Source organism: Ctenopharyngodon idella, chromosome 7, assembly GCF_019924925.1.
Source record: "Ctenopharyngodon idella isolate HZGC_01 chromosome 7, HZGC01, whole genome shotgun sequence".
NCBI lineage: Eukaryota > Metazoa > Chordata > Actinopteri > Cypriniformes > Xenocyprididae > Ctenopharyngodon > Ctenopharyngodon idella.
The window spans coordinates 21,855,806-21,868,432 of record NC_067226.1 but is presented as its reverse complement, the minus strand read 5'-3'; the positions used below and the strand labels follow the sequence as shown (position 1 = coordinate 21,868,432).

General features: G+C 36.8%; 1 protein-coding gene across 2 annotated transcripts in view; it reads left to right on the top strand.

The window, feature by feature from the left end:
* Window positions 1–12,627, top strand: part of adam19a (ADAM metallopeptidase domain 19a) — a 100,240-nt gene that overhangs the window by 18,448 nt on the left and 69,165 nt on the right. For both annotated transcript variants that reach the window (XM_051899395.1, XM_051899396.1), the window contains exon 3: window positions 8,610–8,686. In XM_051899395.1, coding sequence (XP_051755355.1) covers window positions 8,610–8,686 — 77 coding nt within the window. The remainder of the gene's footprint in view (window positions 1–8,609; window positions 8,687–12,627) is intronic.

The window sequence follows — 12,627 nt, the reverse complement described above, 5'->3', positions numbered from 1 at the left end:
AGGTGTGTTAAAGAATTGATAAGCCACATAATAACAGTCTGGCACAGTCCGCATGCTCCAACTGAATGTAGCCTTTTGTAAGGTTCAGCAAATCTTATATAAAATGATGTCGGGAGTTTAGAAAAGCAGCACTGAATGCTCAGACATACACACACACACACACACATTGGCACACAAAGCAGCATACAAAAACTGGCTGAGACATGGACAGTTTTATTATTTAATAATGTTTCTTCATTCAGTGTTGTTTTGTTGGACAGATGACTCACTTTTGGTGAGAGATGGATGTGCATGAGAACGGCTAACCAAAAATATATTCATTATAATGGTTCTTTTGTAGACCATCAAGGGTTTTTTTTCCAAGTATGTTGTGAATCATATTTTCATTCCAAAACTGTCTGGACATATGTTCAAAAAGGTAGACATTCAAAGATTTGGCAGGTCTTTGTGAGGGGAATGTGAAGAATGTGTGTAATTAAGAAGTCCTAGTATGCATCCAGCTATGTGTGCCAAGTTTAGACTTAAAGGGTTAGTTCCCCCAAAAATTTCTGTCATTAATTACTCACCCTCATGTCGTTCCAAACCCGCAAGACTTTCGTTCGTCTTCAGAACACAAATTAAGATATTTTTGATGAAATCTGAGAGGTTTTTATCTCGCATAAAAATCAATGAAATTACCACATTCAAGGTCCAGAGAAGTAGTAAAAACGTCATTAAAAAAGTCCACGTGACTACAATGGTTCAACCTTAATGTTATGAAGCGGCAAGAATGTTTTTTGTGCACAAAAACAAAACAAAAATAACGACTTTTTAACGAATTTTCCTCTTACCCTTCTTCCCCTGTCGTCAACTGCGGAGCAGAGGAAAAATTGTTGGATAAAGTCGTTATTTTTGTTTTGTTTTTGCGCACAAAAAGTATTTTGCAGCATCTAGCGCATGACACGGCGTTTCCACACTCAGCGCTCAAGGTAAAAGAAGTAAAAACACAGATCTAGAACTCAGTAATAGGAACTAGACATCCCCCAAGAACTAAAAATATAGAAAAATGCCCGGAAAATGGCCTTAGGGGAACATTTAGTTATCTGGAAACCGCCCTGGTGGCTAGTTCCTATAACTAAGTTCCTATACCACAACTTCCTGATACATCATCTCTGTTGTATCCAGAATATTCCCAAACCATGCATGTTGATTTTTTTGGGCAAGTCCTTATCCTGCCCTGAATTCACCATCCCTGTTTTTGTGCTTTCTTCCATGTCATTACGATAAACCCGCTCTGCTCTTTTCTCGCGATAGATTTCGGTGTGCTTCTTTCAGATTGCACACTGAGAGAGCTGACGTAAAAATCGTGCTTTCTGTGGTTTAGAAATCATCGCGATTTTATTATGATTGATTAATCGCACAGCCCTTGTAAGAAATATACTTTTTTTTAAATAAGGGTAAAAAATAGCTGTGTCAAGTAAAGATGTTTTTATTATATGTTCAATCACTGAACACTACAAAGCCAATGAAGATTTGAAGGCCAATTGGAAAATTGAGCTGTTACGCTGTCCTGTGATCAGGAACTGGATTCACTAAACCAGGGGTTCTCAAACTTTTTGGAGCCAGGGACCCATTACAGGGGAAAAACATTTCCAAGGACCCCTCATATTTATAACAGTGACTAAGTCCAGAGTTATTTGTGGGGGTTAATGGACACTATATATATTTTGTTGTTGTTGTTGCACAAATGGTCTCCATTCAGGGTCGTACGCAGGGTTTTATAAAATACTGAGGCCCCAAAACTGATCTTTTTTGATCACAATATTGCCAAGATAACAGATTCTTAAACATGAGAATCAGTTTAAATGTTACAATGAATGATCCACACTACAAAATGGAAATGCAGAATGTTTATGCTTATTGTCGACAATACACGATCACACATTCCAAACAGGAACGGCCTCAAATGAAAAATGTTTCAAGGATTATTTTGCATAGAAGTTACATTTCAGTCAAATGCCAGTGCAATTCTTCTGTGTCCAGATGCATATGAACAATTTGTATGAGCATCAAAGATCAGTTTCAGCAACTTTTTTCCTGAATTAATCAATGTTTTGGACTAATCTGTTCAATTAATGGTTCAATATTCGAACACATTCGAGGTATACAAATATATAACCTATGTTTATACAATAATAAATCATAATCATATAACCTATATTTATACAATAATAATAGGTGCCTGTGTTGTAAAAATTGAGCTAAAATAACCTTAAACACAGTGAATACTTGATGCACAGACATGAGAAATATATCTATATAGAAACTCTTAAGTGCCTACTTTTTTGATTATTTGACATTAAATGCATTGTACAAGTCACTTTGGAATCAATAGCATGCATGTTTCAGATGATAAAGAAAACACGACTTATAGTCTTATTATTTCACAGACCCACTTTGAGAACCGCTGCAGTAGACCATTCACAACAGACTAGACTTTTTTTGACCTTGGATGCATGTAAACCTATAGGAGACCTCCAAAACAAAATTAGGAACCTATAAATAATAGGGGCACTTAAAAAAAATTCAAAAAATGCACTTAGGAACATTCTTACAAACTTAAAATCTACACAGTATCTACATATTCCCGATAAACCTGCCTCAGCATGTAAAACCAAAACAAACTGCATTGCTGACATGACAGCAAGACAGTCTCTTCCTGTCTTGGTCAAGTTCTTGGCCAGAATAAACTGAACAAGATAGTCAAAAGTCTGAGACTGAGGTCTTAGATAAATATAGAAGAGTAACCTCTATTAAAATCCTATATTTGATAGCCAGGAGCCATTGGTTTGAACCATCGGGATGTGGCTAGCTGACTTTAGCCCCAGTTAATTTCCCACAAATCATCTCTTGTGACTCCTCTTTGACATAGTCACACACGAAGAATGAGTGATGATGAGCCCTTCAGGATAGAATGTCATGAGGAGACTGTGGTAAATTTGATCTGGTGCGGACAGCTCCCTTAATGGCAGACAGGTTATATTAAAAAGATTGTCCTCATAGCTGATTCCACATCTCTCACAGCCGTCTGTCTACCAAAGCTGATAACTGCGCTATAAAAGGTCTCATATGTGTAGCGCCGGGAAGCTCAATAATTTCTTACCTCCATTAGTCAAAATGTGTCCAGTAAGTTCAAAGGAAAATGGATGCACGAAAAACTGAGAATTAGCTTCCTTACCAAGCGAATATGAAACTGGGACAATTTGTCACACGGAAAAGCGAAACGATTTAACGTGAAATCACATTTCCTTTGATTCCCTCAGCTGATGTAAACACACTTTCATGAAGTTCCTCTGTGGTCCCAGCTTGCTATTATGTGCTATCATGCGCTCATCTCTGAAAAAGAATGTCATGTTTCTAAACTTATCAGAATATTAACCAAAGCAAAGCACAAGCTGGCGTTCGTTGAAGCAGGTTCTGTGAAAAAGAGAGTGTGAAAACACTTCAAATTTGAATGCATCTCTATACTTGCAATGTTTTCAAAACACTTCATACGGCAATACGTTATTTTCGACCCCTCCAGCTCTCATTGCCAGGATTCATTATTTCAGTGTGGGATTGCCTAACCTAAAATGCATCGATACAGATCATTACATCATTTGAAAGAGTAATCGCAAACATAAGGAGGGTGCTTTGAAAAGTCAGCACATTTAAAGGGATAGTTCATCCATTTGGCTTTCTTTCTTCAATAAAACACAAAAGTAGTAGTTTAGAAAAATGTTTCTGGTGCTCTTTTTCAATCAATGAAAGTGTATTGCAAAACATGAGACTTGTATCTGATTTAGGACCACATACAGAAATGGCACAAAACAGAATCAAAAAGATCAGATTCCTTGTGTTTTGTGCTGTTCACATTGTTATGAAGAGAAAAACAAATAACAAACATGAGTTATATAGTGTCTGTCAAAAGTTTGGAAACATTAAATTTTTTAAATGTTTTTGAAAAAAGTCTCTTATGCTCACAAAGGCTGCATTTATTTAGTCAAAAATACATTTAAAAAAACAATATTTCAAAATATTATTACAAATTAAAAGAACTGTTTTCTATTTGAATATATTTTAAAATGTAATTTATTCCTGTGATGGTGAAGCTGAATTTTCAGCATCATTACTCCAGTCTTCAGTGTCACATGATCCTTCAGATGCTGATTTGCTGCTCAGGTTTCTTATTATTATTATCAATGTTAAAAATAGTTGTGCTGCTTAACATTTTAAACATTTCTTGATCAGCAAATCAGCATATTAGAATTATTTCTGAAGGATCATGTGACACTGTAATGATGCTGAAAATTCAGCTTTGTCATAATCACAAGAATAAATTACATTTTTAAATGTATTATAATAGAAAGCTATTATTTTAAATGGTAATCATTTTTCACAATATTGCTGTTTTTACTGTATTTTTGATTAAATAAATGCAACCTTGCTCAGCATAAGAGACTTCTTTCAGAAACATTAAAATATCGTAATGTTTCCAAACTTTTGAAAGGTACTGTATGAGCAAAAGTATTAGATTTGGGCCACTTTTGCCTACAGTCTGAACGTAGCCAAAGTTATTATTAAGCTTAAGAAGATTTGAAATTCTGCTTAGTGTCTCTTTTTGTGTTCCATTTAAAAAAAACAAAATTATTACAGGTTTAGAAACATGAAGGTGCGTAGCTATTCTTTTAAAATGTTCTTTTTGATATGTTTTATTATGTATGAAAATGTTCAGCTGATATGCATGCCTTGGCACAAATGTAAAGCCCCAGTATGGTGCAGTCTTTCAAAAGACTACAAGCTTGCAGCCCAGCATGAGCTCTGGGACTGCGGATACCACGCGCCTCAATGCCCACCTCCCTGGCTTTGTGTTGCTCTTTCATTTATCATTCAGATGTAATCATGTCAACAGCGGAACAACTGATTCCCCTCATATAAATATTTAAACTGAGGTGATGAAGAGTCTAGAGAGGTGTCCGGAAGGGTTTGCTTAATCTAAACTTTTTTTTAAGCAATAAATTATCATTAGAGGAAGGTGTCTGGGGAAATAAGTAAATTTTATTTCTGCCTACAATTCAGAAGATGTTTTTTTAGTCCAAAGTGACCTAGACTAAATTGGCTGTGCCTGTGACATAGAGTGCAAATAAAACTAACACAAATCAAGCATTTGACAAGAATGAAATGCTAAACGATAACAGATTTAGGGTGTGCCGACATGTTTTGACTGCTAAGTCCGGGGATCTGAATTCCAACGGCATTACTTAAGGGACTTCACACAGAACATTACGATGACAACTGTCATCTACACTTCTGTACAATCACTTCAAGCAGTCCTGTGTTTGTGTCTTCATCTTTCATCTTTCTATCTCCCCTTTTCTATAACATCCATTTTTCGTGCTGTCCTCTGACATCTTCTCTCGTGCCTTCACTTGTCTCTTTGACAGCGGCATGCAGGGCCAGTTTACCTCATATTGTGACATAGGCAAAAGACATTTTTGGGCCTCCCCAACCCCCCAACACTGTGTTGTCAAAAGTTGATATTGTGGCTTTATAAGATTATATACTTGCATGTGTCATTATATTATTAACAAAATCAAGCTCAAATGAAGTTACAAAATTGAGGCAGTAAGTGCATCACATTACATTTTCATAAACTTACAGGTTATGAAGTTTATTGTAGCTGAGCTATGTGGGCGCTCCGTTTTTTCTGTCATTTGGCCAAAACCTCATCTTAAAAAAAAGATGACGTGCTACGCGTAGGCTATTTTATACATTATTGTCAACAGAGGACAACAATGCCCGCCCCCTTTTTCAGTGCCACTGGTTCACAAAGTATTTTTTTCATTCATTTTAAAATAGTCTTCATTAAAAAGTTTTAAGCCATGAACCAAGCCAATCAGCTACGAGGTGAGTCACAACACTACAAACTTAGATTTGAAGCACAAAAAGGTTTTGAAAATCAGACAAAATGATAAAGGTACAGGACTGTGTAACAGTTTTAGTGAGAGAAAGAGCTAAAAGGCCATGAAGCACTGCAAACAGCATAATTGAATTAAAAACAATGGAGAAATATAAAACTACTCATTTACAAATGTTTATTATATGTATAAAAACAATATATTTTAAGTTTATTGCAAAATATGCATATAAAAACAAACATTTCAGTATTTTGAGAGTGTAGGGAGATCGACTCGATTACGTCATTCGCAGTGCTTCTTGGGAGTGGGCGGAGCTAAAGAGCTATTTTGGCGTGCTTTGCTTTTTTCAACTCTGATTGTTGTCATTTTCTGTACAGCATCATGGGTAATGTAGTTTTTCACCAGGAATTCCACTGTTAAACACAAAAATAAGCTAATAAAAATAAGAATAAACTGAAATAATGCAGGCTTATGGCTTCAGCAAAAGCAAATATAATGGATTAACAACCTTGTCTTTATCGTTCAAAAACAATTTCCTTATATATATATATATATATATATATATATATATATATATATATATATATATATATATACAATGTGTATATTTATTTATATATATAAATATATATACAGTATACTGTATATTGTTCTTATTCAAAAGTTCTTTATTTACTTTTGCATTGCAAGCAAGCACAGACGGTCCAAACTGCGTGCGACACTTCATTCAAGATTCAAGAAGCGAGTGAAGCTATGAGGTTTAGTCACAAGCTGTTTTTAATACTTTTCATTGGTTAAAAATTTGGAAAATCCACAGACAGAGGTAAAGGGTGACCGATAGTAATGAAAAAAATAATAATGACAAAAAATAGAGATACAAGGTTTCTGCCTGACAGTGACGATATTTTAAATGTTATTAATTCATAAAGTAATTGTCTTACAGACATAGCATTAGAATGAAATAATAATATTAATAATTATTGTGAGCATAGGCACATGCTTAGAATGCCCATGCATAAATCCAGCCTTTGGCGGCATGAAGCTCTTGGGGTCGGCAAGTGATTGCATGTTCAGGAAAAGTGACCCCCTCCACAACTCCTCATTTCTTCCATCTCAACCTTTCCCTGTTTGATTTGTGAGATGTGAACTTGTCTCAAACCTCCTCGCCTTCCTTTATCCCATGGAGTGAAACTCCCTCTCAGGATAGAACATTCTGACAGATGTCTGTACGTGTAGTCCTGTGGTTTCTAATGCATCTCCTCTCTTCACATAGAAAATATGTCTTTATTTTTCAATAATTCCTCCACAGTTGCATTAGAAACTGGCAGGGTGTTGCTATGTAATTGCTACATTTTATAAAAAAATTAGGAGTTCTTCTTGCCCATGCAAAAGTTGTGGGTGGGTCCTAGGTTGTTATATGCGGTTGCTATATTTTCTAAAGAAAATATGAGTGGTGGTTTGGCTATGCAAAATTTCTAGGCTGTTGTGGTTAGTTTCCAAGGTAATTGTTATGTGTTTCTTGGGTGGTCTTTCATGTACCTAGTTATATCTTGAGTCCCTCCTTCATTGTAAGTCTAATTGTTCTTTTTTTTTTTTTTTTTTTGCTGGTTTTATCATCTTCCATCTTGCTATATGAGCAATAGCAAGCAGGATAGTAATAATTCACAAACACTGCCACCATCAAATTACTTTCTCAGAATGTGCTAGAAGCAAGATGTTTCACATTTGGAATCATCCCTTTTCACCGCTGCTCCAGTCATTTCATATGTGGTCCCTATAGGGGGACTGTTTATACAGCATTCTCCCCAAGGTCTGTTGAACATCTTACTGACTTTGGTTGCCGCTGGACTAAGAGATTTTCCATTTGTATCGCAGGACTTTTCATGGCTTGAGGGAGGAGTTCATGTCTACTGATGTCTGACTTCTTGGAAAGGGTTTACATGGAGGATCAAAGTCATCAGCCTCCTACCCATTTTATCTGCTAGCACAGCTAACCACAAGCAGGGCATGCAGAGCAAACACATGCTAAACACTAGCTCTGGTCCGCTGGCTTCAACAGAATGTCTATCCTTTATGGCAGGCTTTAAGCGTGCAAAAAAAAGCTAATTTTCTTTTCAAAAAGACTAGTTGTTTTGGTTGACATGGTTGAATTTTTTTTTTGGAGAGAGCTCTTTACTGAGGATTTGACTTCCATATTATTGAAGCTTTAAAAAACACTGACAATATCTCTAAATCATAACGCTTACAGGGTTTGAAGTCAGCATTACATTGAAATTTTGTATATTTATTTAAATTTACACTAACATTTGGTTCTCGCTGCATTAATTTGATCAAAAATACAGTAAAACATTAATATTGAGAAATATTACATACATGAAATTACAGTTAATATTATTGAATTTTCAGCAGCCATTACTGTGGTCTTTAGTGTCACATGATCCTTCAGAAATAATTCTAATATGCTGATTTTATGCTCAAGTAACATTACTTCTTATTATTAATGTTGAAAACAGTTGTGCTGTAAGATTAGTAAGATTTACTGATCTGAATATGTAAAAAAGTAAGATTTTCTGACATGAATCTGTAATTTTCTTCTCATTAGGACCATACTGATCTGAATATGTAAAAAAAGTAAGATTTTCTGACATGAATCTGTAATTTTCTTCTCATTAGGACCAGTTCCCAGAGAGGGGGGAGATACTGGTGTCAGCCCAGGACTTGAAATTGGTTCTACAAGTTGAACGGAATCAGTAAGTAACCTCCTAAAATGACTAACTCACACATAATTGAAAAAAAAAAAAAGTAATGTATCTGATTACAAGGCACTGACAGTACCCTCACACCATCTTTGAAATTACTTATTTCTTTCACACTTTTACTGACTAACTGGAAGATTTCATAATTCCCATCTCAGCGGTCATTTGTTGACTACTTTTAGTAAAGAAAAAGCCTTTATTAAAAATTTGAGCATAAGCATATTCGATTATGCAAGAGAAACATCCAATACCTTAATATACTGCTGACAGATTTTTATTGCAAACTCGAATTGCTATGCTGAATACATATCCTATTAAATATATGGCAAAAAAAACTGCATTTAGATCTAGCTAATAATTTGAAGATATGGGAGTGGTGCTGAATTTATCTGTAAATGGTAAAATGGCTCCAGGAAGTGTGCAGGAAGTGAGTTCAGACAGTTGAATAATGACTTGAGCCACAGATCTTCCGAGAAAAGGGAACAGGTATCTCTATCACCCTCTGATTGTTCTGGTAAATGCTGAGATGAACCAATGCCATGGAGTCATAGTCTGAGTCTGACTGTACTGGAAACCTTTGGGGATGTATTGCCTTTTCTTTCTTTAGAAATTGCAGGACCACATTAAAATTACTTGGCAGAGTTAATGTTTATTTTAACCACATATGAACCTTGCATTCCCAGTCTGGTTTTCCAAATGTAGGTCAGAAGAAAGGACACACACACTGACACACATAAACACCAAGCAGCCTGACTTCCTGAGTATTGTTGAGGCCCGAAGAAACCCTCAAAGCGGTCCCACAGTCTTTTTTGGAACTTTTACAAGACAAAGTACTCTCCAAGCAGGTCGAAGTGAAGAAAATGAGAAAAGTCAGGGCATAGAGGACTGGCATAGAATCTAGATCACAGCCGCATTGTAATGGATCCAGGAAATAGAGGATAGCTTGAGGACTTTTTAATGAATACACTCAATCTATAGTCTAAAGTTTTCTTGAAATGGATAAAGGAAGGTGCATTACTTGAGTGTATATGCCATTTGTCTAATTGCTTCTTTACATTGCATCTCTTGCAGTGAAGTGCTTTCAACACACAACAGGAAGCAGAGCATATAAAATATGAAAGGTTATTCTCAAAGAGTAGGGTTGAGGGTGTCGGTTTTGTAAAAAGGGCCATTTCCAAAGAAGCACACCTGCTTTTCTATACACTATAGGGCAGAATAATAATAGAATTTATATATTATAAAATACTTATTTTATGTATGGCAACTGAATGTCATAGCAAGCAGAGATATGTCTCCTTGAATTATGTTTTTGCTGGTTATGCTTCAGTAAATCAACCTCACATTGACTATTAATTGTAACAGTTCTGCCGATTCTTGCGAAAGTTGCCATTATAAAGACGAAGCTGTCTACAGTACAATGAATTCTTATTAACACTGTGTCTATGCCTTGTAGTCTTCATGTGAAGTTCTGGTGAAATTACCTGAGAAAAAAGTTCAATTGTCTATTGTCAGTAGTGTAGCAATGTATGAAGCACAGCTCACAGAGAAATTACCTTCAAACTAAACAGCTTTCTGGTCAATGCGACAAATTCACGTGACCAGCTTGAATTCGCTGCGAAATCTATAGGGGCTTTCACACCGAAGAAACCTTTTCATAGTTCCTAGAACTATTGGCTGAAGTACCCAGACTTTGCTGTGTTCACACCGCAGGAACTAGGAATGACTTTAGCTCTAGGAACTCCTTTTGGGGGAACTAAATTAGCTCATACTTCAGAGTAAGGTCTAAACCAGGTCTAAAGGAACTATCACTGACGTAAGTGTACTTTGATTTGTCAAACACGTCAAACACCGGCACCTGGCATTTTTAAAAAGCTGTGTAAATATATTTACTTCACAAACATGGAAAACAGCGATAACTGCATTTACCTGCTGTCTGCAGGGTTGTGTTCTTTTCCCGGCCTCAATGATATGTAATACTGAAAATTGTCATAGAAGATTTCATCTCTTAGCCCCACTGCAACCAGGAACATGGCCCGGGGGAGAAATTAGTTCTTGGGGAACTATCCTAGTGGCTAATTCCTATAACAGAGTTATAAGCCCCTATGCAGGAGAACAAAAATTCACAGAACAAAGGTAAATGTGACCAAAGGTACAATTCACAGAACAAAGGTAAATGTGAAGTAAAAGAACGACAAATGTCAGCATGTTGAATTGCACTAAAAATTATGTTTTTGCAACAAAAAAAGCATGTTCAAATGCACTAACTGAAAAATTTGTGAATTTCAGCTCCCAAATATGCAAACCATAGAAAAGCATTAACCATTTTAAACCAGGTGTATCGTCGAAAAATAATCAAAATAATTCAAATTGTTCCTAACAGTAGTCATTGTGTGCTTTTCGGCAATATACGGCTTATTACAGTAATTCCATGCTTTCAATCAGCAAATGACAGCGCCTTTCGAGGAGAGCGGGAAGGTTAGAATGTTTTGGATTGCATAAAATAATAAAAGAAAAAGAGATTTTCCGAATACATCAGGATTCTCTCTCGAATCGATTCTCAGCTTAGTTTTTAACAGCAGATGGCACTGTAGGCTAGTTTTTAACCGCACACTCAAATGCTCACAAAGAAGAGCGATGAAGAGTGCTCGTGCATTCGACTGAGTATGATAATGTACTTGCACCTCAGAATGCTTTTGTGATGCAAGATTAATGTAAACAGCCCACTGCAAACACCCTTGTAATTCGCTTTAACCTTTTCAAACTTTATGAATGATTATTTTATAAAAGGTTCAAGTGGTGTGTGTGTGTGTAAGTAATTGGAAGAGAGGAGAGAGGACGGCTGTTTCTAAAGCACGCAGTGCCATCTGCTGTTAAAAATTAAGCTCAGAATCGATTCGAGAGAGAATCGCAATGCATTCAGAAAATCTCAGAAAATCTCCAGAATCATTTCTTGATTTGCGATGCATCGATTTATTGTCCCAGACCTAGTATGTATGTGTGCATGCGTATGTATGCCTGCATTTGTAAACTTGTATATGAAAAAAAGGCTCCAGTGGAAACTGTGCAACCCGGTGTCACAAAAAAGTAAAACATATATATATATATACAAAAAATATATAGACACACACCGATTAGGCATAACATTATGACCTCTGACAGGTGAAGTGAATAACACTGATTATCTCTTCATCACGGCAACTGTTAGTGGGTGGGATATATAAAGCAGCTAGAGTACATTTCGTCCTCAATGTTGATATGTTAGAAGCAGGAAAAATGGGTAAGCGTAAGGATTTGAGCGAGTTTGACAAGGGCCAAGAGCATCTCCAAAACTGCAACGCCAAGGCTCATTGATGCATGTGGGGAGCAAAGGCTGGCCCATGTGGTCCAATCCAGCAGACGAGCTACTGTAGCTCAAATTGCTCAAGAAGTTAATGCTATAGTTTTGATAGAGAGGTGTCAGAATAAACAGTGCATCACAGTTTGTTGCGTATGGGGCTGCATAGCTGCAGACCAGTCAGGGTGCCCATGCTGACCCCTGTCCACCGTCGAAAGCGGCAACAGTGGGCACGTGAGCATCAGAACTGGACCACGGAGCAATGGAAGAAGGTGGCCTGGTCTGATGAATCACGTTTTCTTTTACATCACGTGGATGGCCAGATGCGTGTGCATCACTTAATTGGGGGGCACATGGCACCAGGATGGACTATGGGTAGAAGGCAAGCCGGCGGAGTCAGTGTGATGCTTTGGACAATGTTCTGCTGGGAAAACTTGGGTCCTGCAATCCATGTGGATGTTACTTTGACATGTACCACCTTCCTAAGCATAGTTGCAGACCATGTACACCCTTTCATGGAAACGGTATTCCCTGGTGGCTGTGGCCTCTTTTGGCAGGATAATGCGCCCTGCCACACAGCAAATGGTTCAGGAATGGTTTG